Raw genomic sequence first — 23,775 nt, forward strand, 5'->3', positions numbered from 1 at the left:
CCGAGCCCCCAGAGGCAGCCCCAGTGAGCCCATAGGGATGAGGGCCTCCCTCGGCCTTGAGGATTGGGAGGGTGACCGGACACTCGTCATGACACGACCCCTTTCCTCTTGGCCCTCGTGCTGAATTACATGAAAGAGTGGACACGGGAGACGGGCTCTGAACACCTGCGCTACTGGCAGCCCTGCGTTCCCCTGGGGACCCCCTGCCCTGCCCGGGCAGGGGCTACCCCACAACCAAGTGGCTAGGGTCTGTTTCCCAAGCACAGTCACACACACCCCCTTTAGGGTAAAGGACATGGTTTTGAGGGGTCAGGTTTTGAGCTCCCTGCCGGCCTGCTTGCCTGTGGGCCTGACCTGCAAGGCCGGGGAGAACCTGAAGGGACACCAGGTCCCTTCCTCCCTGTCTGCCAGTTCTCAGGCGATCGCAGGTGTAACGGCGCCCACGCTGTGGTCAGCCCTTCGGCTGCCTCTGACATTTCGTGTTCCTTTGTGGGAGTCTCAGAAAAGGGGTTCCCCCTGGCTAGATAGACCCCCAGGGAGCAGGTGTGGCCAGCAAAGGCACCTTTGAGAGAAGAAAAGAGTCCTCACGTTCCTGGGCAGACACAGCCCTGTGCCCGGCACACACCGGCCAGCGGAGTCCAGGCTGGACTTCAGCCCTGCTCTGCCCGGAGCACCTTTGCACAGTGCCCACCTGCACAGCCCGAGCCACGGCAGGCACCTTGGGCCACATCCTGCAGCTGCAGCCCCCGGCCGGGATCCTCTACACCCCGAGGAGGAAGTGGTCCTCAGACTTGGCGCCGATCCGCCTCGCAGGTCACACCTTCAGTTTGGTTTAACAAGCAGTTTCCGAAAGCCCGCCGTACAGGGCAGACAGGGTGCCCACTGGGTCCCGGCCCTCCAGGGGCACGGCGTCCAGGGACGGCCGGGGTGAGGGACCTCCCGGAGCACACAGGGCGTCTGGGGAAGTCACGTGCAGGGTGGGCATTGGCGGAGCGTGGAGTGAGGAGCGGTGGGTCTTACAGATGGCCGTCCAGGGAAGGCACTGGGCAGAGGGAACAGCACAGCAGCGGTGAGGCTGGGAGGCCGGGGAGTGACAGGCAGGGAGGGTGGGGAGGTGGCAGGGCCGGGTAGTGAATGCTGAGCAGAAGCGTGAGTTCCCTGCAGGAGGAACCACATTTCTCATAGTAACCGGTGGCAAGGACAAGCGGAGGGGCAGCCGGAGCGTAGGCTGACTCCCCGGAGACCAGGACAGAATCTTCGTCCCGTGACCTCTCCAGAGAGCACCTCTGGCAGCCGCCTGCAGCGGAAGCCCTGACATTGCACCCAGGTGTGTGCTGTTGGAGCTGACCGGCTCCGAGTTCCCAGAGCCAGCTTCCCTCCGAGTTCCTTCCTGTTATCATTCATTCATTCACTCACTCATTCAGTCACTCATTCACTCCCAACATTCCCTGAGCTCCAGCTGCGTGCCTTGCACTGTTCCTATCACAGGGGACACGGCAGCGAACAGCACCTGTGACGCGTGGCTTACGTTCTAGAACAGTGATGGCAAACCTATGACACGCCATCAAAATGCTGACACGCCGAGCTCAAAAGGTTCGCTATCACTGTCCTAGAAGGACTGTAATGAGACAAGATGAGTCAGTGGGTTCAGGGAGGAAAGAAAGCAGGGAAAGGTGGGAGCAGCAGGAAGGGCCTTAGGCAGGAGTGGCGTGTGGGGCCGAAGGGGGAGGCCTCGCCTCCAGGACACAGCTCGTTAGGTGCGCGAGGAAAATAGTAAAACTTTTCTCTCTTTTTCCTGTTCTGTTTCTGTTTCCGTGTGCACTGTATGTTAACATACAGATAAGTAGCTCAGAGATACAGGGACAAACATCTTTGATGCTGGGGGTCAAGGCCAGAACGGAGGAGGGCGGGGCGGCCTGGAGGTGGAAGCGTCAGTGGTCACAGAGCACAGCAGCCAATGAGGAGGGCCCTGGCAGTGGTCTTGACAGACACGGCCGAGGAGGGGACAGAAGTCGGACGTCCCAGCACTGGGAAGACGATGGGGCCGTGGTCCCAGCCCTTGGGGCGGGGGGGCGGGGGAGGGCTTGCGTGTATCTGAGAGATAGGCGGGGGCATTGGACACGCGTGATGGGCTCTGGGGCGGGCTGGGCAGCAGAGCATTCAGGACTCTGGGAGAGTGGACGCCTGAGGCTGGAGGGAAGGTTTCCTGCTTTTTTTGAAAGTGACAGCTCTGTGGTTCCAAGAGCTTGGCTGATGTGGGACAGTTAACCAGTTAACCGTCTCCAGGGCGCAGCGACGTCCCCTGGCAGAGGGCAGGGTCTAATGGAGCAGCCACTTTATTTCACCCCCATAGACATGTACGCCCCGGCCGCTGCCCTGGTCACACTGGCTGGCATCAGGAGGACAGGCCGCAGGGCAGAGCCGTAGCCCTGTGAGGGGCTGTGCGCTTCTGGTTGGCTTGTCCTTGAGCTCACTCGGGGGCTGTCAGAGCTGAGGGCGGGTGTCCCTGCTGCCAAGGTGTTCCAGGTAGGACACCTGCACAGGCCTCACTCCCCCCTTGGTGGTGGTGACGTGTCCCCTTCAAGGCCCCATGGTATGAGTGACTCAGGTCCCTGTGTAGCAGTGGGCGTGAAGGACTGTCGACCTGCAGCCGTTTCCACTCAGGGTGGGGGGCTGGCTGGCTCTGGGCCCTGTGTGTTCCCGACGGGCCCCTGCCAGGCTCTTGTGGTGGGGGGAAGGGGGGGGCGGTAAATGTCCCCACTAGAGTCGCACTGTCCACAGGGCCTTGGAAAGGCAGGAACCCAGAAAAGCACCCCCTGCTCTGTCCCCACAGCCGAAGTCTACATTGGCATTGGGAAGCCTGCAGAAGCCACAGCCTGTACCCAGGAGGCTGCCAACCTCTTCCCCATGTCCCACAACGTCCTGTACATGCGAGGCCAGGTGGCCGAGCTCCGAGGAAACATCGACGAAGCCCGGCGGTGGTACGAAGAGGCCTTATCCATCAGCCCCACCCACGTGAAGAGCATGCAGCGACTGGTGAGTCTGACGGCCAGCGGGACCCCTCTTTGGTGGGGCTCCCCTTGGAAGCGGCAGGGAGCTCGTGACCCTCAGACCCTCCTGTGGTCCCAGAGGCCGGAGGTGGTTCGCCCGCCAGGCCAACACGATGCACAAAGCCAGCGGCTCTGCTCCTCCTGAAGGTGGGGTGACTGGAGCCCTGGGAGCTGGCGGTGCATGACCGCAGCAGCCCGCCCGGTGCAGCGGGCAGAGTGTGAGGCAGGGTCCCCTGGCCACCGGTCCCAGCCACCCTGTGGCTCAGATTTAATAAATACAGTCCCATGGCCCTGGGCGCTGTCATTGTCGTCTGGGTCTCACCTTGGGGGTGCCCGCCCCCCAGGAGAGACTTCATCACAAAAGTCAGAGCACTTCACAAACTGGCGCCTCTTACCTTGTGGGACCCCGAGACTCCAGCTTGTCCACCACTAGGCTGGGTGGTTTCGGACCATGAGTATCTAAACTCCTCGGCCTGCCTCCAGCCTAGAGAGTTTTTAAATAGATCCGATGCCCTGAGAACAGTCTCAAGAGTTCTACGCAGCCTAGTAGGGGCCCCCTGTCAGAGGACCCAGAGGACCAGGTAAGTCGCTCCAGGGTCCACAGTGTATGGGGTGCTGCTCCCCACAAGTGCGCACACATGCCTTGTCTGGATACCCAGGTCAAAGGTGTGAGGCTGCCCTTCTGCTCCCCAGCCCTTGCCATGGAATGGACCCCCCGTACCCCAGTTTCTGTCACGTGGGGGAGCTGACCGACCCCTCCGGAGGGTCTGCGCTGTTAAGAACAGACACTGAGCCTGGCTGGTTTGGCTCAGTCGATAGAGTGTCGGCCTGCAGACTGAAGGGTCCCAGGTGCGATTCCTGTCAAGGGCACGGCAATGCCCCGACCCCCAGTAGCGGGTGTGCAGGAGGCAGCCAATCAATGATTCTCTCTCATCATTGATGTTTCTATCTCTCTCTCCCTCTCCCTCTCTGAAATCAATAAAAATATATTTTTAAAAATTACAAAATAATAATAATAATAATAAAATAAAGAGCAGGCACTGAGCCCGCTGCACAAAGCCGTCGTCTGCTCTCACTTCCTGCGAGAACCTGAATGGCAGCGCAGAGGGAACAGGCCCCCGGAGCTGGTAGAAAGCCGTGTCCTCTCTCTGGTCTGCTGGCCAGGCTGGGGCTCTGGCTTCTGTTTCAGGGCCTGTGTGACTCAGTGAGCCCAGGAAAGGAAGCCTTGTGATGAAGCGGGGTGCCCTCTGCACCGTCAGTGGAGTCCAGGGCCCGCGGTCAGTGGTGTGTGATCTGTGAGGGCGAGCACGGGACAGCTCCAGGGACGGAGTTCCTGCCCCAGCGGTGGGGCTTGCTGGCCCTTTAACTTTGGGAAAAGCTCATAAGTTCTCTGCACCCTTTCCTTTCTGTGAAATGGAAACATTCAACTAGATAGGCTGTGAGTTTCTACCTGGTGTTCAGAGGACATGGTTAGGACGTTGTCTGAAGGAGCCCAAAGCCTTCGTTCTCCTGCTGAGCAGTAGTGACTGGTTCTCAGCAGAGAAAGCCCAGCACCCAGCCCTGGGCACCAGGAGAGGGGGCCTCGGAGTCAGGCTCGAGCCCAGCCCCAGCCCTGAGACCTCCGGCTGTTGCCTGACCTCCAGGGGCCTCGGTGTTCCTGTGACTTGGGCTGTGACTTACCCAGTCATCCGGGAGACCTGAATGAAACGATTTACTTAACAAGCCTGGCAGAGTTCCTGGCACCTAGTAGGTGCTTATTAAATAGAAAACTGACAACAGCCATTTTCAGTTTTAAGAATAAATCACACCTTATAGTAATTACAGCTACTTAATTTTTTTCGACTTCCCTTTATCAACATTCCGTAGCTCAGGACAGCTTTATAATTTTACATACTATCCCAACACTAGTTTGATTAGAAATGGCTTTTCATTTTTGTCTCACTATGGCAAGAGGCATTCGCAAGAGCTTCTGAGACCCAAGAGCTTTCTCTAGCATTGCAGGAAGGGCATAATCAAGGTGTGTACCCAGCCTTTTTATTAACAGGAGGCAGCGTGCTTCTACCTCAGGGCATATGAATTATTCAGAGAAGTATTTCTTGTCCATCCCCAAGGGGAACACATGAGACAAAAGATCAAATAGGAAAATCGCACCAGGGAGGTTTTCGGTTTCACCTTTGGAGCTTGTCAGGACACCTGAGCTCCCTGACGAATGCCAGGCGCTTCCCTCTGTGAAAGGAGCCGCCGCAGTGGGCCCAGCACCCAGGGCTGGGGAGCCCCGGGGTAGAGGCCCCGGCTGGCCTTCTCTGGCCGGGGGACTGGGCTGCTGTGGAGGTCTCACCAGGAAAAAATAACAACAATGAACTCTTGAGACTGTTCTCAGGGCATCGGATCTATTTAAAAACTCTCCAGGCTGGAGGCAGGCTGAGGAGTTTAGATACTCATGGTCCGAAACCACCCAGGGACTGTGATCTGTGGGACTCCCAACAGGTGGCCTGGAGGGTCCCTTCTTGGTGACCCTGTGAACGATGCATGCTGGGCTGTGTACTCCCAGCCCATCCCATGGAGGGGCAGCCCCTGGAACTCTAGGCCTCTGGCCGGGAAGCATCCCAGCCCTCCCTCTCCTCCTCCCTCCCTGAGCTTTGCACGGAGGAAGGGAGGAAAGTGGCCTTGCATACACTCTGGAGGCCACACTGGCCTGGGCGGCATCCCAGGTCTGTCTCTCACTAGCGTTGGGACCTTAGGAAGTTACTCACCTTCTTTGTGCCTCAGTTGCCTCAGCTGTATAATGGGGGTAATGTTAGCACCAGAGGAACTGAAAATCTCTACCTGAGTCACCAAAGACCCTGCCTGACCCTCATGGAAACCAGACTGGCCCGTCGGCCCCTAAGTGCAGAGGAGGGCCCGGCAGCAAGGTCACAGCTGTCTTTCTACCAGGTCGAGGCCAGTGGCGAGGGAGGCGGGAACAGAGTCTGGGCACGTGCCTGGCACTCAGAGAGGGGTGTGCACATGAGAGGTGGGCCAGGAATGTCTGCCCAGGCTGGGTCAGGGCGGGACTTAAAAGGTGAGACTAGAAGGAGCTTGAAGAATGCGAGCACTGGAGACCATCCGGGAACCAACCAAGGAGGTTCCAGGGGAAGGAACCAATTGTGGTTTGTGGACAAACCCAGAGGAGGGGAGGTGGTCAGAGTGCTCACAGGGGAGGAGAGGAGCAGGAGGGCCCGTGGAGGGCGCTGTTTGGAAGGAAGGAAGCCTGCGTCTGTTACAGGTGGAGACCAGGTGGCGGAGGTGATGCGGAGAGCAGTGAGCAGTCAGGAGCTCCTGCCTGTTCCATAAAGAACAATTATTCGTTAACTTGGGGGTTGTGGGGTGAGTGGCACATGTGCCAGATCGCCCGACCCAGCTCGGAGGAGGGGTGTGATTTAAGCAGAAATGCAAACACATTAATATTGTTAAAAAGCAATAATGACATAGAGGCAGATGGTATTCATTAAACTTAATAGAAGGTCAGGCTTGACAAGAGAAATATGAATTAAACCTCAATGAAAATTGACAGTTTTCTAACAGTTTTAGCCTTCATATGTGTTTAAATCCACATAGAGAGAGAGGGGAGAAGAGAATTAATGTGCTTATTGTTAATAATGAGTTGGCACAAGACAAGAGAGGCAGAGAGCTGAGTGTGGGCAGATAGAAGGGCGTGCTGAGCTAGGGGAGAAGGATTGCGTAGCTGTGTTGACAAGGGAAGCATTCATAAGCTGATAGGACTTTTTTCCAGAAAATCCAAGGGCATATTTTCATATCATTTTTGCATGTGGATAAATGTACATACGTTCGCATGCTATACCTAAAAGCCTTTTGCTCCCAGTAGCCAAAATGAATTCATGAAAGAGAGCAAGCTTTTCCCCACTAGTTTTTCATGACCTGGAGGAGGAGAGGGGAGGGGAGGGGAATGGGGCGGGGGGCGGGGAGGGACGACTGAGGGCAGAGGAACTGCATCCCTGGGCAACGCTGCCCAGGCCAAGGATAGACACCGAGACTCGGGGTGGCCAAGGACAACGGGGACAGGCTCCGCAAGCAGAGACATCTGCTTGTCCTCTGATAACGGCAGCCTGGGCTTTGGAGGGCAGAGTGTGAGACGTGGGGGTGAGAAAGGAACTGGCGTTTTCAGGGTAGAGATGAGTGTGGAAGGGAGCCAGGAAGGCTGAGGGGAGGGGTCGCTGAGGCTGCACCGAGGAGTGCTGCTGAGAAACAGTGTGTCCTGGAAACAGGAGCAGGTGCTCCACCTCCCTCGTCCAGGTGACAGGTGTGCAACAGAAGCAGATGGTGGGGCCATCAGGGCTTGGCAGCGTGGACAGCTGTGGAGAGGGAGGCAGACAGGCCTGAGGCAGGTTTTAGAGGACTGGGCCCAGGGAAGCCTGGGAAGGGGGCAGTGGGAGCCAGGGCACCTCCTCCTGCTCCCCACACCCCTCCCCCGGTCCCCGACCCGGGAGCAGTGGGGAAGGAAGCGCACTAATGTGTCGGCCTGAGGGGGGCCTGCAGCTAAGGCCAGCCTGGTGCAGCAGGCACAGGGCATTTCAGAGCTGACGGGAGAGAGGGAAGTGAAGGTTAAGGAGCCATCCCCTAGATGTGGAAGTTCCCAAGGCAAGGCGGGCCAGGAGAGGGCAGGGAGCACCATGCACGGGAGGGTCGCTCCAAGACAGGACGTGGTAAGTCCCACCCCGCTGGTGGAGCTCCCTGAAGAAAGGGGACGATGATTGGGAGGAGAGATGTTGGAGGTGATGGGTGAGGCCCAGGCCACCCGCCCAGGAGCATGGCTGAGGCCCACCTGCCCCAGCTGAGGCCGCAGGGTGCGGGGTGGAGAAGGGAGACCACGGGGAGGTGGCACAGTGTTGAGTCACTCTAAGGGGCCAACTCATCACAGGATAAGCTTTCTGTTTGGGGCGCGCTGGGTCCAAAAGTGCTAGCGTGTCCTCTGTGCATGGACGATAACACGAAAAACCCAGTTCAGTCAGGATGGCTTCGACTACAGGCTTCCCCAGGCCGTCTTTGAGGGTTTTCTCCACAATCTTGGGTTTCTGAAGCATTAGAAACCTGACCTCAAGCGTGAAAACGTTAGAAGTGGTGTTGGGCTGTGTTCCCAGGAAGCACATCGGTAGCAGAGGCTGACAGAGAGAACATTGCCTGTCTGAAAAGTGCATTCATTGACGATCTGCTCTAAGACACATGTGCTGTGCAGGAGCCGGGTGCAGGGGGCGGGTGCAGGGTGCAATCCATCAGATCGTCACTATGCTCTAAGTCAGCGGTTCTCAACCTGTGGGTCGCGACCCCTTTGGCAGTCGAACGACCCTTTCACAGGGATCGCCTAAGACCATCCTGCATATCAGATATTTACATTACGATTCATAACCGTAACAACATTACAGTTATGAAGTAGCAATGAAAATAATTTTATGGTTGGGTCACAACATGAGGAACTGTATTTAAAGGGCCAGAAGGTTGAGAGCCACTGCTCTAGGTTGTTTAACATCTCCAGCGCTTGATCCTGCTGTGGTCATCACAGCAGCACTGCTCCCAGAGAAGGCTGAGCCTCTGTAATCTGCCTACAGGCTCATGGGCTTGTTTCCGGGGAAGAGCCATGTGCATGCCGAGCCAGATGCAGGCAGAGGGTTTGATGGAGGGAAGGGGGCAGCATGCACTGCTAAATTATGAAACTTGGGTGTTTTTCTCTCTCCCCATCTTTTAAAGTGTCCATCTGTTTAATGAGATTTGGGCAAGATCGCTTGTCTCATATTTTGTTAGCTAGCAGCATGTTTTCCAACTTGTGCCTCTGTTGGAGGAGAGACGCAGCCTGAAGTTGATGAAATTCTCAGGGTTACTCCAGAGACCAGTGTCTGTGTGTCTGTCTGATGTATCCATCAGTCTAGCCAGGGGGACCCGGGGCCGTGGGCAGCCCAGGGCACAGACAGGGCAGGGTTACACATCTCTCCCTGGGAGGAGCCAGTCTTGAAGAGGGGCTGTGGGTCCCTTCTGTTCCTCTGGACAAGACCCAGGCACAATTAAGCTAATGAAATAGAACGGAGATGCCCTTCCCCGTGCGGATGCTGATCTTCAGAAGTGGATCTCTTTCATCCCAGGTATCCGTTTTCTTTCCGAGGGAGCCTGGAAAGAGTGATTGGCAGGAAAAACGTCACCGTAGTCTAGTGAGGAGGCTCTTTCATCCAGTAATTGTACTTTATTTTCTTTCAGGATGAAAGGTGCTTTTAAAATTGAGAACAATTCTTTTCTTTGAAGAAAGACTCATGAAATATTTAGGGGCCCACCCTTCCTGTGCATGTGTGTGTGTTGATAGTATGCCTTGGGAAGCGGACAGGCCTTACTTTCTCTAACACCTTTCCTGACCATGATTGGGATTCGGACTAACCGTGCAAAGCAAACAGGAGGGCCGCCTTCTACTGGACGCCTAGGCTTTCTTCTTCCTTCGCCTCTCCCTTCTGACGGCCCACACTGCGTTTTAGCTCCTTTGATAGCTTGCGGCCTTTTTAAGAATTATTAATGGTTGGCATGAGCATACCTTCAACCTCTACAGAGAAATGTAAAGCCTCGTACATCGTTTTCTGGTGTGTTGGTTCTCACTGTCTGAGGTGAAATGGAGAATTTGGAGTCAGAAAAGCGCTGCAGCCGGAATGATAGTACAGCACAGAGGTCAGGAGCGTGGTACCGGAGCCAGCCGGCCTGGCTCACATCCCGGCTTGTCACTTACTGACTGTGTGGCCCGAAATGAGTTCCTTTTTAAAAAAATGTTATTTTTAAATATATTTTTATTGATTCCAAAGAGGAAGGGGGAGAGAGAGATAGAAACATTAATGATGAGAGAGAATCACTGATCGGCTGTCTCCTGCATGCCCCTCACTGGGGATGGAGCCTGCAACCCGGGCATGTGCCCTGGCTGGGAATCGAACCGTGACCTCCTGGTTCATAGGTGGACGCTCAACCACTGAGCCACGCTCCGGCTGGGCTGGAAAGGAGTTCCTTAATCTTTCTGTACTTCCATTGTCTCCGCTGTGAACTGGGGAGAATAACAGTGCCCTCCCGGTGGTGGTATCGTTCAGAGTAAGTGAGCTCATGCGGGCTGCGTGGCACTCCGTAAGCCTAGCTGTGAACACTCCTGCCACGCCCTCACTAGTCACGAGCAGGACTGCCGTCTCCATCACGAGGCCACACCTGCATCTTTGTGACAGTGAGTGAGACATCTCCTCTCGAAGAGCTGGCCATGGGTGTGGCTTTCCTTCTGGTCTAGTGTGACCAAATTTTAGCAAGTGGAGGAGCTAAAATAAGAATACACTGTATATCATTCAGAGCAGGTGGTTGGCCAAGAGCATGGTACTTTTGCTTTATAAAGTATTACTGTTTCTATCGAGCCTATATCCCAGGGTATTAAGGTTGAAAGGAATCGGTGGAGGCCCCAGGGGGCATGACTTGTCCGGTAGAGACAAAAGCATCTGTCCTGGCTGGGCTCGGGCTGCTGTGGCCGGCGGGGGTGGGCCTCGGCCTGAAGGGCAGGGGCTGGTCAGGCACCAGAGATGGGCTGGGGGGCAGGAAGGGCAGAGCCTGTCCTGGGGCCTGGCTCCGATGTCACCCCCTCTCCCACCTGCACAGGGGGCTCAGCCCACGACTCCACCCCCCGACCCCCCCACGCAACGCCCCCCTTGAAGCACTTGTTGGACCTCACGGAGGGTGTGTTCACGACCTGCCTGCCTGCCCCTTGGGGAAGGTGTCAGGCCTGAGACGGCACAGTGGCCTGTGGACACCTCGGGTGGCAGGTGGGCAAGGTCGTGGGGGAGGGGAAACGGAGACCAGCAGCTACAAGTGAACTCGAACTTGACAGCTGTTTTTATTCCCCTTGACAACGAAGCCCCCCAAGCACTGGATGCTATTTCCCTGGAGGACTCTGGCATGGCCGTGGCCCACATACTCGCCGCCCCTCCCCAGGAGCCCCCCCAAACAGCGTCGTGGATGCAAGGATGTTCTCTGCAGACATTTTCCGCTTGATTTTTGGATTCCTCCTCCCACTGCAGCATTTTCTCAGCTGGCCAGGGAGAGACGGCCCAGGCCTCCCTGCCTTCCCGGGGCCGAAATCGAAATCACAGGCCCAGAAGCGACAGGGACCCGGGCGGGAGGGGGATGCAAGCCGTGCCACTGGCTGCTTTGCTGCAGCTTAAGGAGAATTGAATTCTGTTTATTTCTGTTTTCTGCTTGGAGTCTTCTGTGACTAATTACAGGCAGTGCCGTGCAGTGTCTCATTAGTAATGATGATCTAAAATTATTTGAAATCTGACATACTCTATCCAAACCACTTAGTCTCAGAGATTCTGCCCCCCTTTCCAGTACCATTTGACATTTCGCTTCCACTGCCAGCCTGCCTGCCTGCCACAGCTAGCGCTCCAGCTCGGGTCAGGTCATCTGATCCCCGTTTTCACTGATCAGCTCTGGGCCCAGGGAGCTCCGCCCCTTGCAGGGGGAGGGGGAGGGAAGGCAGTGGAATTTTCCACTGTCTTTGGGGATTGAAGGGATTGCAGGGCTCCCACTCTGTGTCTTGAGGTCAAGCAGCATCTACTCAGCTTGTCTCCTTTCCCTGTGCTCCCAGCTGGAGTAGTCTTGCTCTCTCCCTGCGGTGTAGCATCCCTTCTCACAGCTGCCCAAGGCCCAGATATGCCCGGATGGCCAGCTCCCGCCCTGAATTCTGAGCCCGGCTGGGTGCAGGAGTTTTTAGGTTAGCCTCTGGCACCCCTCCTGTTACCTAGGGGGTAAGGGCTTGCCTAGGAGGAAGGAGTGACAAATGTTCCAGTGACAAATGTACCGGAATCACCAAGTCTCAAGCCCTGGGGCTCTGGGAAGGCCATGAGGAGAGCGAGGCCTGCCCTTTTCCTGCACAGATTCGAGACCCCATGAGTGTGTCTGCGAGGGGTCGGCGCGAATGTGCATGCTGCTGACTAGAGAGTGTGGTGCAGGTGGCGGAGGCTCCGCCCAGGGACATTTGGCGAGAGCACTGCCCAGGGCAGAGGTGGCCTTGCCCCTCGTGTGTTTCCCAAGGCAACCTCCCAGGGAGCCATGAGAACCACAGTCTGAGCCCCACCACTGGCTCTCTGACCTGAGCCCCAGCTCCCAGAGAGTTCCCAGTCCCCAGAGCTCCAGGAAAGCCCTTGAGAGTCCTCGGCTGAACAGCCTCGGCCAGAGTTCCTGGGACCCTAGGCCGCTTTGCCTGGCGGCACATGCCCCTCCCCGGGCGACTTCGCCTCTGGCTTCCCACCAGGTTCACCCCTGATGCTGACCCTCCCCCTCCTCCAGTCGGATCCCTTCCTTTTTCCTCTGCTTGGTGTTCACGGAACTCCTGTCTCTGAAAATACCTTTGCTGGTGTTGCTTCTATTCAAGCCTTTCAGAGCATCAGCTGGCTCCTCACCCGAAGGCTTGGGACGCAGGAAGGACTCCGTGTGTGAGCACCTGCTCTGGTGGGCCTGGGCCGCCATTTGCTCAGCACGCGGCCCCTTAGCAGTCGTGGTGAGGATTCAGGGAGCTGTGGGGTGGGGCACCTACCTTTGTGCCAGGTACTGGGCTAGATCCTGAGGGGACGGGTACACTGCTCCCAGCCAGTCCTGAACACCCAGGAGAGACATGGCATGTATGAGTGAGTGTAGAAAAGTCACAGGACTCTGATAGACAGACGTGCAGGACACGGCGACCTGTTCTCAGGTGGGGAGACCAAAGGGGCGCCACAGAGGGCGGGGCCTGGGGGCCAGGTTTCAGCAGCTTGTAGAGATGTAGACTCCTTCGAAGCTGGGAACAGATGGAGCTTAAATATATCATTTTAAAGCCCAGCTGTTGGAGTTAGCATGGGACACCTGGGGAGGTCTGCCTGTGGGCCAGGTAGCAGACGACAATGAGGCATTGTTAGGTGTGATATGGTTGGGTGCTTACACAAGAAAACATCCTTATTTTTTAGAGATTCCTGCTGAAGTATAGGAGTGAAATGCCTATAATTTTCTTTAAAATACTAACCCTTGCCCCAAAAGTAGATAAAGCAAATATGAAAGATGTTAACGGTTATTAAAATTTAGGTGACAGGTATGTAGATGTTAATTATATTAGCCTTTCTAATTTTGTTCACGTTTGAAATTTTTCAAGATAAAAATGTTTAAAGTAAAGTAACGTGACCAGGTTTGCATTTGGGAGAGACCATTCTAGAGGCGGTGGAAGCTAAGAGACACTAAGATTGGACTCAGCTGATAACACGTGGACAGATCCAGGTGGGAGACGTTGAGAATGTGGACTCCGTGCTCAGGGCTGATGGGGGAGCCGCAGGTCCCAGGCTGACTCAGGACACCTGGTGCTGGCGCCTGGGTGGGTGAGATGAGACGGGAGGAGGAACAGCTGTGGGAAGAAGGAGGCAGCAAGTCTGGGTGGCCATGTCGAGATGGGGTGACCCGGGTCCGTTTAGGAAGAGAGGCCCCTTTGCGTGTGGCTGGTGGGTCAGGAGGTCGGACACTCCGGGGCTCAGCCGTGGTTGGGGGGCAGTGGCCTGTAGGTGGTAGTCGGAGCTGTAGGAGGGCATGAGGCTGCCTGGGTGTGAATCACAGAGGAAGACAGAGAGGGGGGCCCAGGACAAGACCCAGGAGCACCAACATCTGAGGAGCAGGAGGGACATTTGCTAATGAGGAAACAGTCCCCAACTATAGCTGGACTTGGACCTGGGAATCTTGCAGGAGGAACACACACACACACACACACACACACACACACACAGCTGGGATCTGGCCTTGCCTAGGGGTCCGTCTTGATTAAATCCGTAATTGAAATGCTGGCTGATGTCCTTCCAAATGAAGCAGAAACGGGGGGCCCGCCCCCCACAGGGGAGCCTAGCGGATGTGATGCTCCTGCGTCTTGCTTCATAAATAAAGGATGGAAGCGTGTCTTCTGCGGAAAACAACCTCTCCCCTGCAGGCACCCCTGTCCCCACAGGTTCTCTCATCCCCCGTGTCGGGCCACAGGCATCCAGACAGAGGCATGGGGCTGAGACCAAAGCACACGCAAGCGCTCCCCGCAGGGACCTCCCGGAACCAACTAGAAGCAAAATCTGCTTCCTCCTAAGACAACATGCGTTTTCCGGCCTTTCAAAGGCAGGCCAGCCAGTTATAATTGGCTCTCTAATTGGAACTCCCACAAGCTGTTAACTTCTTTACCCGCTGCTGGCGTCTTACGCAAAGGTGACAAACTACCTCTGCCTTTGGAATGATTTTAAAAAGCCGCTATGGCCTTGTCTCCCTTGCTGACAGCAGCCCCCTCCAGCCACCCCACCCCGGGCACCCACACCCACCAGTGAGTAGGACATGGGACACAGCCGGTTCATGAGAAAGGTGGCTGCAGGGAAATTAAGCTCAGAAAGCTGTGTCGCTGGATGATCTCTTGGAGACTGAATGGGAGAAGACCAGGCCCCCAGCCTCTGTCCCAGACGACGGAGGTGTTTCAGGGGCGCCTTCGCTTCCCCAAGTCGGGTTGTTGGGTGACAAAAGGAGATGTGTCTCTTCCTGTCTGTGTTTTCTCCCCGGAGAAAACAGTACTTTTGTGCTGACCCCCCTCCGTCATCAGGATAGCAGTGTGCTTCGGCCGACAGGAAGGGCGTGCGTTAGGGTGCCACCTGCGTGTCCCTGTGGTCTCTCTGGAGTCCCGGGGCCTCCTCAGCTCCTGCCACTGAGATAAGTGCAGGCAGTGCTGGCCTGAGCCCACGAGCCCCTCTGCTCATCTCTCCCCAGCTCCACCTGCAATGACATCACGGCCAGCTTGAAGTCAGCTGTGGTGGGAGTATTTATACCACGGAAATTGGCAAACACTACCATCAAGGCTGTTGTTTTTCTTTCCAACAGCCAGTTTGCTGGCACACCACTGGCCTCCGGCCCAGATGGTTTAACAGGGGGAGGGGAGGCAAAGGAGATGAGGGGAGGGTGTCAGTGGACACAGAGAAGAACACAGTGTCCCTGACGTGGGATGTTTGGGGTGGAGGGTGCTTGTGGACAGGTACTCCGGAGCTCACCTTGCTACTCCAGGTAGAGACAGACAGCTGAGTAGAGGCCCGGGGAGAAAGAACAAGACTCAGAACTGTCCGGGCAGGTGGACGAGAGAGGCGTGTGTGTGGTTGGGACACATTTTGGAGCAAAAAAGACCCATGTTGACATTCTACCCCTCCCATCCGTTATTGATCTGCATGCCCTTGGCCATGGTGTCATGCAGAAAGGAGCTCTGCACCCTCACAGGGCTGTCGTGAGGGGGAATGAGGTCTGAGCCACTGCCCAGCCCATAAGCAGCTGTTAGTCTTCTGTGCCTTTCACGCTCCCAAGGCAGGCGGCTGTGAGAGTTGTGGGTGCAGTACAGGGTTCCCCCTGGTCTGGCAGGAGGAGGAAAGGGTCACTTCTCAGCAAAGCATCCCAGTCAGAGAGCAGGGGGTGCCCAGGTGGGTTGCAGGGAGGCTGGGGCCCAAACCCCTCAGCCCCCGGGCAGACAGCGCCTTCAGGCAGGTCACTGCTGGCTGCAGCGGCCCCTCTGTGCACCGCAGCGAGCCGGGCAGCGTTGTCTTTCCTAAGCCCACACAGTGTGCGAGTCACGTGGCCTAACCACCAGGAGCAATATTCGTGGTGGCTTTAATTTCCTCTCCAATTTCCTCCGTCTCCCTCCGAGTGGTGTTCAGCCCCTCGGGGTCCATTGTGGATCCCTGCACAGGCGCTGGGCTTGGGCGGGCTCCGTGCTCCTGTGAGCCCAGCAGGTGGCCGCACACATCCGCTCGGCCCAACGCCCACTGTTCAGAGGAGGGACCATCGGTGTGCTGTTCCCACCGGGGCTGACCGGGACGTGGGAGGAAATGGCTCCAATCTTGACACTGATTTGTTCCATGTTGAAGTGGCCAAGGACAGGAGCTCATCTGTGTAGGACAGGAAAGTGCCAGGCTCCGTGTCTGTTCCATTTCTGCAGCAGCAGCAGTTCCCCAGGTTCCCCGTGGCCACTGCTGCTCTCTGACTCTGGGGGGGGGGGGGGGGGGGGGGGCCGCGGGGAGGGGGAGTTTATGACCAGAGCCCTGTTTCCGAGCAAACAGCCTTGTTGCCTTTCCTCTCTAAATCACAGCTTTCCCTGCTGTCACACCAGGGGCGCCAAGCAGAGCAAGCCCGCCCCCCTCCCCACCGCCCCCCACCTTCCTGCCTGATTCCATGTGTGCGTCCTCTTGTTATTAGTGGAAAAATATTTTCCAAGTCTTATCAATTCCAATCCTCCTCCCATCACAAAGTATCTTATCATTCCTGTCTGTTCCTGTTGAAAATGGAAAAATAGTCGGTGCCAGATCCCGGCAGAGAGGGGGAAGGTACTCGACAAAATGACCACATTCCCCGTGGCAGGTAGTGAATCACCGAATCACCGGCCTTTGTGTCGAGAACTGTCCCTCCCCAGCTGCCGTGGGCACAGGGCACCCCCAGGGCGGGACTCCGGGGGGCAGCCCCAGCAGGGACTGTGGGAGCACTCTGGCTTGCTGCTTGTGTAGCCCCGTTCCCCATGAAATCCAGATGGAGCCTGCATCCCCAGGTGGGTTCGGGCGGGGGTGGGGGCAGTGGCCTAGAAGCCTTGCTAGCTTTCGTGGCTGCGGGGCACACACCATGGAGCCACCCCGACAGCACCCTCTCCACTCCTGCCCGGGCACAGGTCCACTGCACCCAGAGGTGCAAGTTGGTGCAAAATCATCCCTGTGCCCTCCTCATCGGGACCCTGGGCTGGACGGGAGTGGGCGGCTGCGTGGAGCTGGGCCCTGGCACCCAGGCCACAGTCATCTATTGAGTGCCTACAGTGCACCGGGCGGGCACTTGCCAGGGACTGGGACTGCCGTTCCGTCAGCAGGCATTTCCTCCTGTCCACTGGGTCCTGAGGCTGAGAGCAGGCTCTAAGGTGGGCAGTGGGTGGTGGACCTCGGACCAGGCCCGGGAGGGCGTCCTCCCGGTGTGACCTCTCCAGCCCTGTCCTGCCCAGTGGGGCCAGGACTTCTCACTGTATTGGAACAGCTGGGACAGGCCTTTGTTTTCAGTTGGTGATAAACGGTCAGACCCAGGTACTGTGACGCCCACCCCATACCCTGTCTGAGGACGGGCTGACACGGACAGAGGCCTGGCGAGGGCCTGGCGGGGTCATTTGAAGGGCCCTCACACTCTTGGCTTCTCCCGGGAAACCCCCTCTCAGCTCTGTGGTGGTCACGAGGGGACTGTTTCTGACCATGGAGAACCTCCACTCCCCCACCCCCTGGAGTCCTGTCTCTCTCCCACCATCCCCCGTGGAGTGTGTGTCTGCCCCACCCGCCCCGGAGGAGCTCTGTGGCCACCTGGGCTGCTGCTCTCACCTGTGCAAGCAGGTTCCGGGCCCCAGGGGAAGGCTGAGCCTGCGCTCACAGCTTCCCAGAGGCCCACGTTGCTCAGCTGGGCTCCGCGGGCCTGGGGTGGACGCCGTCCCCTGAGGGTGGGAGGCTGGGCCTCAGCTTGGGAGGGTGATTAGCACCAAACTTTCCCCTACGAGGATGGGTGTGGGGAAGCGTGACTTCCAGGCCACCCTGTGCTGTCGCCTCTGCGCGACTGGTTGTTGGGGGAGGTGGATAAAAAGAAATGTCAGCCAGGGAGATGTACAAATCAGTCAACAGGAGTCTCTTGCCCATCACCAGTGGACAGTGTTAGCACCATAGAAGTCATGGGCTGGGTGAGGCAGGTCCCAGGGCACCGGGTCAGACTGCGCTTTCTCTCTGCTAAGAGCTGGTGGTTAGCGTTCCTGTCCACGCGGAGCCTCTGGGCTGGTGCCACTGCAGCAGCAGAGCTTGTACTTCAAACGGCCACCTGGGGAGGGGAGGCTGGAGCTTCCTCAGGACTGTTACCAACCGTAGGAAGGAGATGCCCAGCTCCCCACATCTTTCTGGGACCCCAAGGCTTCCTCCTGCCCCCTTCACCCCTCCAGGGCCTCCTGCCCAGCACAGATGCTGACCTGAGAGTCCTTCTCGCTGGGGTGCCCTGAGGTTGCGCGGGACTTGCTGACTTTCCTTCAGTAGTCAGGGGTCCTCAAACTACGGCCCGCGGGCCACATGCAAGTACAAAGATTGTATTTGTTCCCGTTTTGTTTTTTTTACTTCAAAATAAGATATGTGCAGTGTGCATAGGAACTTGTTCATAGTTTTTTATTTAAACTATAGTCCAGCCCTCCAATGGTCTGAGGGACAGTGAACTGGCCCCCTGTTTAAAAAGTTTGAGGACCCCTGAGTTAGGTCATCACCGTAGAGCTTGGGGGGTGCTCACCTGGTGTTTCTGGGGGCACTCTTGAGTTCTGATGCTCTGCCTGGGGCTGCAGGGAGCCCCTCCGCCCGGGGGCTGGGACCCCATCACCCTGTGGCCTGGTGGGACACCGGGCACTAGGATAAAAGTGATTCCCCTGCCAGGGCTGGGCTGGTGCAGGGAGGACTGGGGTGAAAGAGGGAGCGGCTCCCAACGCCTTCGCTCTATGTTCCCAGGAGGAAGCAGCCCCCTGAAGTCAGAGGAGCTCAGACATCCTTATTGAGGGGAAGCCATCCTTCCCCTCTTCCTGATCCCGCAGAGTAAAAGGACCCGAGGTTCTCGGTCGCTGGCTTGGAGGTGGGGTGGGGGACTGCCAGGGGCACAGTGTACCCCACCTCTGGCTTGGAGTTTGACCAGTTGCCTAAATGGCCTCGTCTCCAGGGGCTTGTCTTCGATGAGCTCAGGAGGCAGTGCTGCTGGGGGGAGGGGTGCAGGGAGGGAGCTGGGCTGTGGCCCATCCTGCTCTGCAGCGGCATCCACACTGAGGGGACTCTGTGCCTTACCTTCCGGGCCCCATCAGAGGGGGCCCCGCTCCAGCCTGGGTCTGGAGAGCCCACGGTCTGGCGCCCCTGGAGTCTGGCAGCCACCACACGGAGCTGGAGGCGCTCTTGAGTTCTGAGTGCCCTGCCTGAGTGCCCCAGAACTTCTCCCCCAAGAAGGGTTATGCCCTGGGCGCCCCGCTGTGAGCCATGGGGTGCAGCGCCAGCTAACCAGCGGAGCCCTCTTGGAATGCGGCTCCAAGACCCCCAAATGCCCAACACCCTCTCTAGAGACCCCGGCAGGGCAGCCTGATGGGAGCACAGAGCCCTGAGCTGGCCCAGGACACCTGCGTTCTGAAGCCAGCTTGGCCTTCACCTGGCTTGGTACCTGGGCCAGGTGCCTGCCCTCCCAGGTGTGGCTGCAGAGAGGCGGGAGCCTGCCCCACACCTGTCAGGTATGATCTGGAAGAGGCGTCTCCTCCCGGAAGAATTAGACACCCAGGGCCAGACATGGCCCAGGAAGCTCTTACGGACAGGGGTGGCAGCTCCTCCTCTGTAGCTACAGGGCCCTGAGCTAGTCACCCCGACTCTGCGCCCTAGCCTTCCCATTGGCTTAAAGAGAAGGGGGTGGGGTGGAGCGCCTTGTTATCCTTCCAGCAGGCCTCGCTCTGCTGCCTCCCCACATGAGAGATGGCCCTGCCCGCTCACGGCGTGTGTCTCGGGCAGGACCCACACCACACCCCCCTGTCCAGGCAGAGGCAGGGAGCCTGGCCGGAGTGACAGCCGGGCCCTGAGCGCCCGTGCCGGCACCGTGCTTGGTGCCTGGGTGCAGGAATGAGCTCGGGCGCGTAACAGGAGTCTGTGGGCGGAAGGAGACAGGAGGAAGGAAAGAACTAGAACAGCTTTGGTTGTAGCCAAGGGAAGGAGCCCCCTGGAAACCTGGCCCCCAGAGGCTGTCAGCTCACTGTGATCTCGGCGCGTGCTTTCCCGCCCAGGTGCCCATTTCCTGCCTGTTAATAAAGAGGCGGGCCCTTTGGGAGTGTTGGTGTCCTTCTCCGCCACCCCTGGCCGCTCGGTGCCTGCTGCCGAGAGGGGGCAGGTGTGGGTCTCTGCTACTTGGAAGCTGCTGGCAGGCTCACTGTGGGCCCTTCCCTCAATGTCCCCCCACCCCCACCCCCAGTGACTGTTCTCTAAAAGCCACCACAGCCTGGGGGATTTCGGCACCAGTGCTGAAGCACCCGTTTCAAAGAAATTAGGCCAGAGGAAATTTGGGGCCCAGGGGCCTGAGTCTGTGAGGTGGTCTCAAGGCCAGACCGCCCCAGCCTCCCTGCTGGTGGTCACCCCTGGCATCAGAGTCTCCCAGCCATCCTGGAGGAAAGCAGCTTTTAGCAGATGCTGTGAGTCAGATGCTTTAAAGGGGGGCAGCGGAGGCGGGGGGGCACGCTTTCCTGGGCTTACTGGCTCCTTCGCTGGAACCCACGGCGAGGCCTCCTGCAGGTGCCAGGTTAAGCAGCTGAGCTCCGGGAGGCAGAGGAGCTGGGGCAGGTCTGGATCTGCCATTTCTCTACCATTTCTCTGGAATGAGTGGAGGGGTTGTGTGGGGCTGTTCTGGAAGCTTCTTCAGACCCTGAAGGGCTGTCAGGTAGGAGGGGGAGGGGACTCTGCCCGACCCCAGAAGACTCAGCAAACATCAGAGAGTGGGAATTAGATAAAAGGGCTCCTTAGGGCTCCACGTTTTTAACCAACAGTTCAGACTGCCCACTGAAGGTGTGGGCACCTGGGGAAGTGGTGAGCTCCCCGTCACTGGAGGGTGCAAGCAAGAGTAGGAGGCTGCCCGTCGGGGACAGCAGAGGGGCTTGTATGTCACAGAGCGGAGGCCCAGGCCCCCTGCTAACCCAGAGGGTTTCTGCTTGCAGAGCTAGCTGGCCTCTGGCTTAGAAAACTAAGAGGTTTTTGAAAAATTGAGTTTTGTTTCCTTCTGAGTTGATTTCAATGCTGGAAAGGTCTGGTCCCCAAAAGGCACATTTCTTCAAATAAAACATTTGACCTGGAAAAGGGGCCCCATGAGAGCGCAGCCTCCTGCAGCCGTCAGATACCCTGAGTGAGCAGAGGTGTGGGCCGCTCTCTGGCTGCCTGTGGTCACCCCGGGCAGCGGGGGGCGGGAGGGGGGGCTGGGTCTTTCCCTCCTCCCTCTGGAGTACTCAGCACCCTTCACAGCACACACTGGTGAGGGAGCGCCTCCAGAGGTGTCTGCTTAGTGCCAGACTACGGCCTCCTGCCCGCCCTCTGCCCCAGACCCCCTCTCCTTATTGGTTGCTGGGGCCACAGGCTTCTCCCTGGGCACTGCACCCCATGGTGGCCTGAGGTCATGGGCACATGGTTTAGTTAACTTGCAGAGGAGTAAGGGGAGGGGCACCCCCGGTTTTAGTTCTGACATGTGAGCAGGGGGAGTGGGAGTCGTGGAGGACAGAGGCCACAGGGCGGCCGGGAGAGTCCCTGTCAGTCTCCAGCCCCGTCAGAGATGGAGAAAGGCCAGTCCCCGGAGCCTGCCTCCATCAGGAGCTGCTCCCCAATGCGGCAGGCCCTCCGCCAGGAGCCGCTCAGCGCACTTTCCCTCCCTCCTGTGCCCCTCGTGCTCTTCGTGCTCTTCGTCCAGTCCCAGCACAGGACACCTGCAGCCCTTTGTTGCTCTGAAGCCGGCCTCATGAATATTTGGTCCCCTCACCCCAGGGCCAGGGGCAGGGTGGGTGGGGCTTGGAGACCAGCAGGTGCCAGCTGCTGAGCACGCCGCTTAGATGGGGGCGAGGTGGTCAGGACTGGCTGCTTGGCCGGTGGGGAAACTGTCAAATTGAACAAAATCGCCAAAACAGAAAGACCAGCCTCACTCCAGTCCTCACCCACACTTCAGAGATGCCGAGAGGAAAAGGGACTCGGACTCCCAGGGGGGTCTTCTCTAGGACGTCCTTGACTCGCCCTTGACTGACCTAGGGAAGGGCTGAGTCGCAGTGTGAACCGGCGCATCCGGAGCTCCGGTGGGCACGGGTGTGGGGCTCGGCCGCCCTGGGCCTCAGCAGGGCACCAGGATCTGGCTCTGTGGGCCGCCTGGCCTGGTGAGGCCGGCCCTCCTGGGCAGGTGGAGCTGGCAGGGACTCACATCAGCCCCTGGCAAGCTCTGCGATTTCTAAGCTCTGAACACAAACAGAGGGAGACACAAAACAGAGCCCAGCGTGGGCCGGGCCCCACAGAGTGCGGGCATCCAGGTGGGGGCGCCGGGCACTGCCCGCTGCATGTGTCCCCTTCCTTTTCAAGGCACGGTTGGAAGGTGGGGCGGGGCTCAGGGCCCCCCTCAGCCGCGCCCACAAAACACTCCTGCTCAGACTGACGGTGCCTGTGGTGCTCACCAGAGGACGAGCGCCCGGGAGCAAGGGCTGGGGGCCTGCACGGGCTCTGTGTTCCCAGAGCTGCTCCAGGGAGATCCTTTCAAAGCCGCGGCTCCCGTGGTCTCCTCGGGGCGGCACTGGCCGCAGTCTGTGCACGTTCTGAGACCACCACTCACTCCCCCTGCTTCCCTCTGGCCCGCCGCCGCCTCAGGAAGGAAAATGCAGACACCTGGACAGAAACAGCGGTGGGAGTGTGCTGGTTTTCCCATGTGAGGCTTACAGTTCCCCTAACGCAGACTTCCCTGGGAGGGCAGGGGCTCCTGTGGGGTCCTCGTTCCCTCCTGGCTTCTAGAAACCACTCTTGCGGGCCTGGTAGTCTTCCAGAAAGCTCTCCCTGTGCCAGGCCCATCGCCCTGGCAGGACAAGCAGAGAGCAGCTGGGGTTGAGCACTGTGCTCTGAGTCTGAACCGTGGGGACTCGCCACATGCCGGGCCTCTCCTTCTGACACCTTCAGGGTCTAGCGGCTAGTGAGACTCTAGCCTCTTCGGTGTTCAGCAGGTCAGGGCCTGGAGCGAGGCTCTTTTCCTCTCTGGCCCCTGTTTCCTCATCGGTAAAGCAGTGTAGGACCAGCCCTGGCTGGTGTTCTCCGTGGTTAGAGCATCATCCTGAGCACTCAAAGGTCGCAGGTTCGATTCCCCGTCAAGGGCACGTACCTGGGTTGCAGGTTCAATCCCTGGCTCTGGCCAGGGTGCGTGCCAGAAGGCAACCAGTTGATGTGTCCTCTCACATGTCTGTCTGTCTGTCTGTCTCTCTCCCTCTCTCCCTCTCCTTCCCTCCCCCACGCCCCCCCCCTTCCCTCTCTCTAAAAAGCAATGGAAAAAATATCCTCAGGTGAGGATTAACAACAACGAAGAGTGTAGGACCAGCGGGCAGTAGGTGGTTCCGGGTTTTCCTGGGGAGCCGTGTCAGGTCTGTGGCGCAGGAGCAGCCAGCTTAAGGGGCGGCCATGGCAACCCTTTGGGCTCCTGTGGGAACAGAGCACCTCTCCCTGGGGACCGCCTCCCTGCTGGGCGGCGTCAGGCTTGGGGGTGCAGAGACGACCATCCTCCAGGCAGGCGCAGCAAAGCCTCATGGGAGCAGAGGAGGAGGTGAGCCACCTGGATGAATCAGTCCCTACCACCCAGCACAGTTGTGAAGCACTTTTTAACCGGAGACATAGGACATGTTGGTTGTGATCCCGTGCACAGTATGTTAATAGAGCCTGTGGGTCCGTGCCTGTGTCTCCAGGTGGATTGGTATTTTTGAAGGACCTCCTGACGGCCCTGCCCTAATTCCCACCCCCATCCCTGCCGTGGTGTGATGGCGTCGTTTGCAACCCAGAATGGGACAGAGGATCTTTAAGGGCTCCTGTCCCACCTGACACCGGACTTCCTCCCCTGCCCTGGCCTTGGTGGGTCCCGCAGCCTCTGCGGAACG

At 58.1% G+C, this 23,775-nt stretch overlaps 1 protein-coding gene across 6 annotated transcripts in view; it reads left to right on the top strand.

Annotated features, from left to right (window-relative positions):
• LOC139009585 (tetratricopeptide repeat protein 7B) overlaps positions 1 to 23,775 on the top strand; it is a 191,201-nt gene that overhangs the window by 162,418 nt on the left and 5,008 nt on the right. For all 6 annotated transcript variants that reach the window (XM_070413837.1, XM_070413833.1, XM_070413835.1 and 3 more), the window contains one exon: positions 2,834 to 3,036. In XM_070413837.1, coding sequence (XP_070269938.1) covers positions 2,834 to 3,036 — 203 coding nt within the window. The remainder of the gene's footprint in view (positions 1 to 2,833; positions 3,037 to 23,775) is intronic.

The sequence above is a fragment of the Myotis yumanensis genome, unplaced genomic scaffold (genome assembly GCF_028538775.1).
Source record: "Myotis yumanensis isolate MYYU_CA2020_CCGP unplaced genomic scaffold, mMyoYum1.0.hap1 SCAF_1, whole genome shotgun sequence".
NCBI lineage: Eukaryota > Metazoa > Chordata > Mammalia > Chiroptera > Vespertilionidae > Myotis > Myotis yumanensis.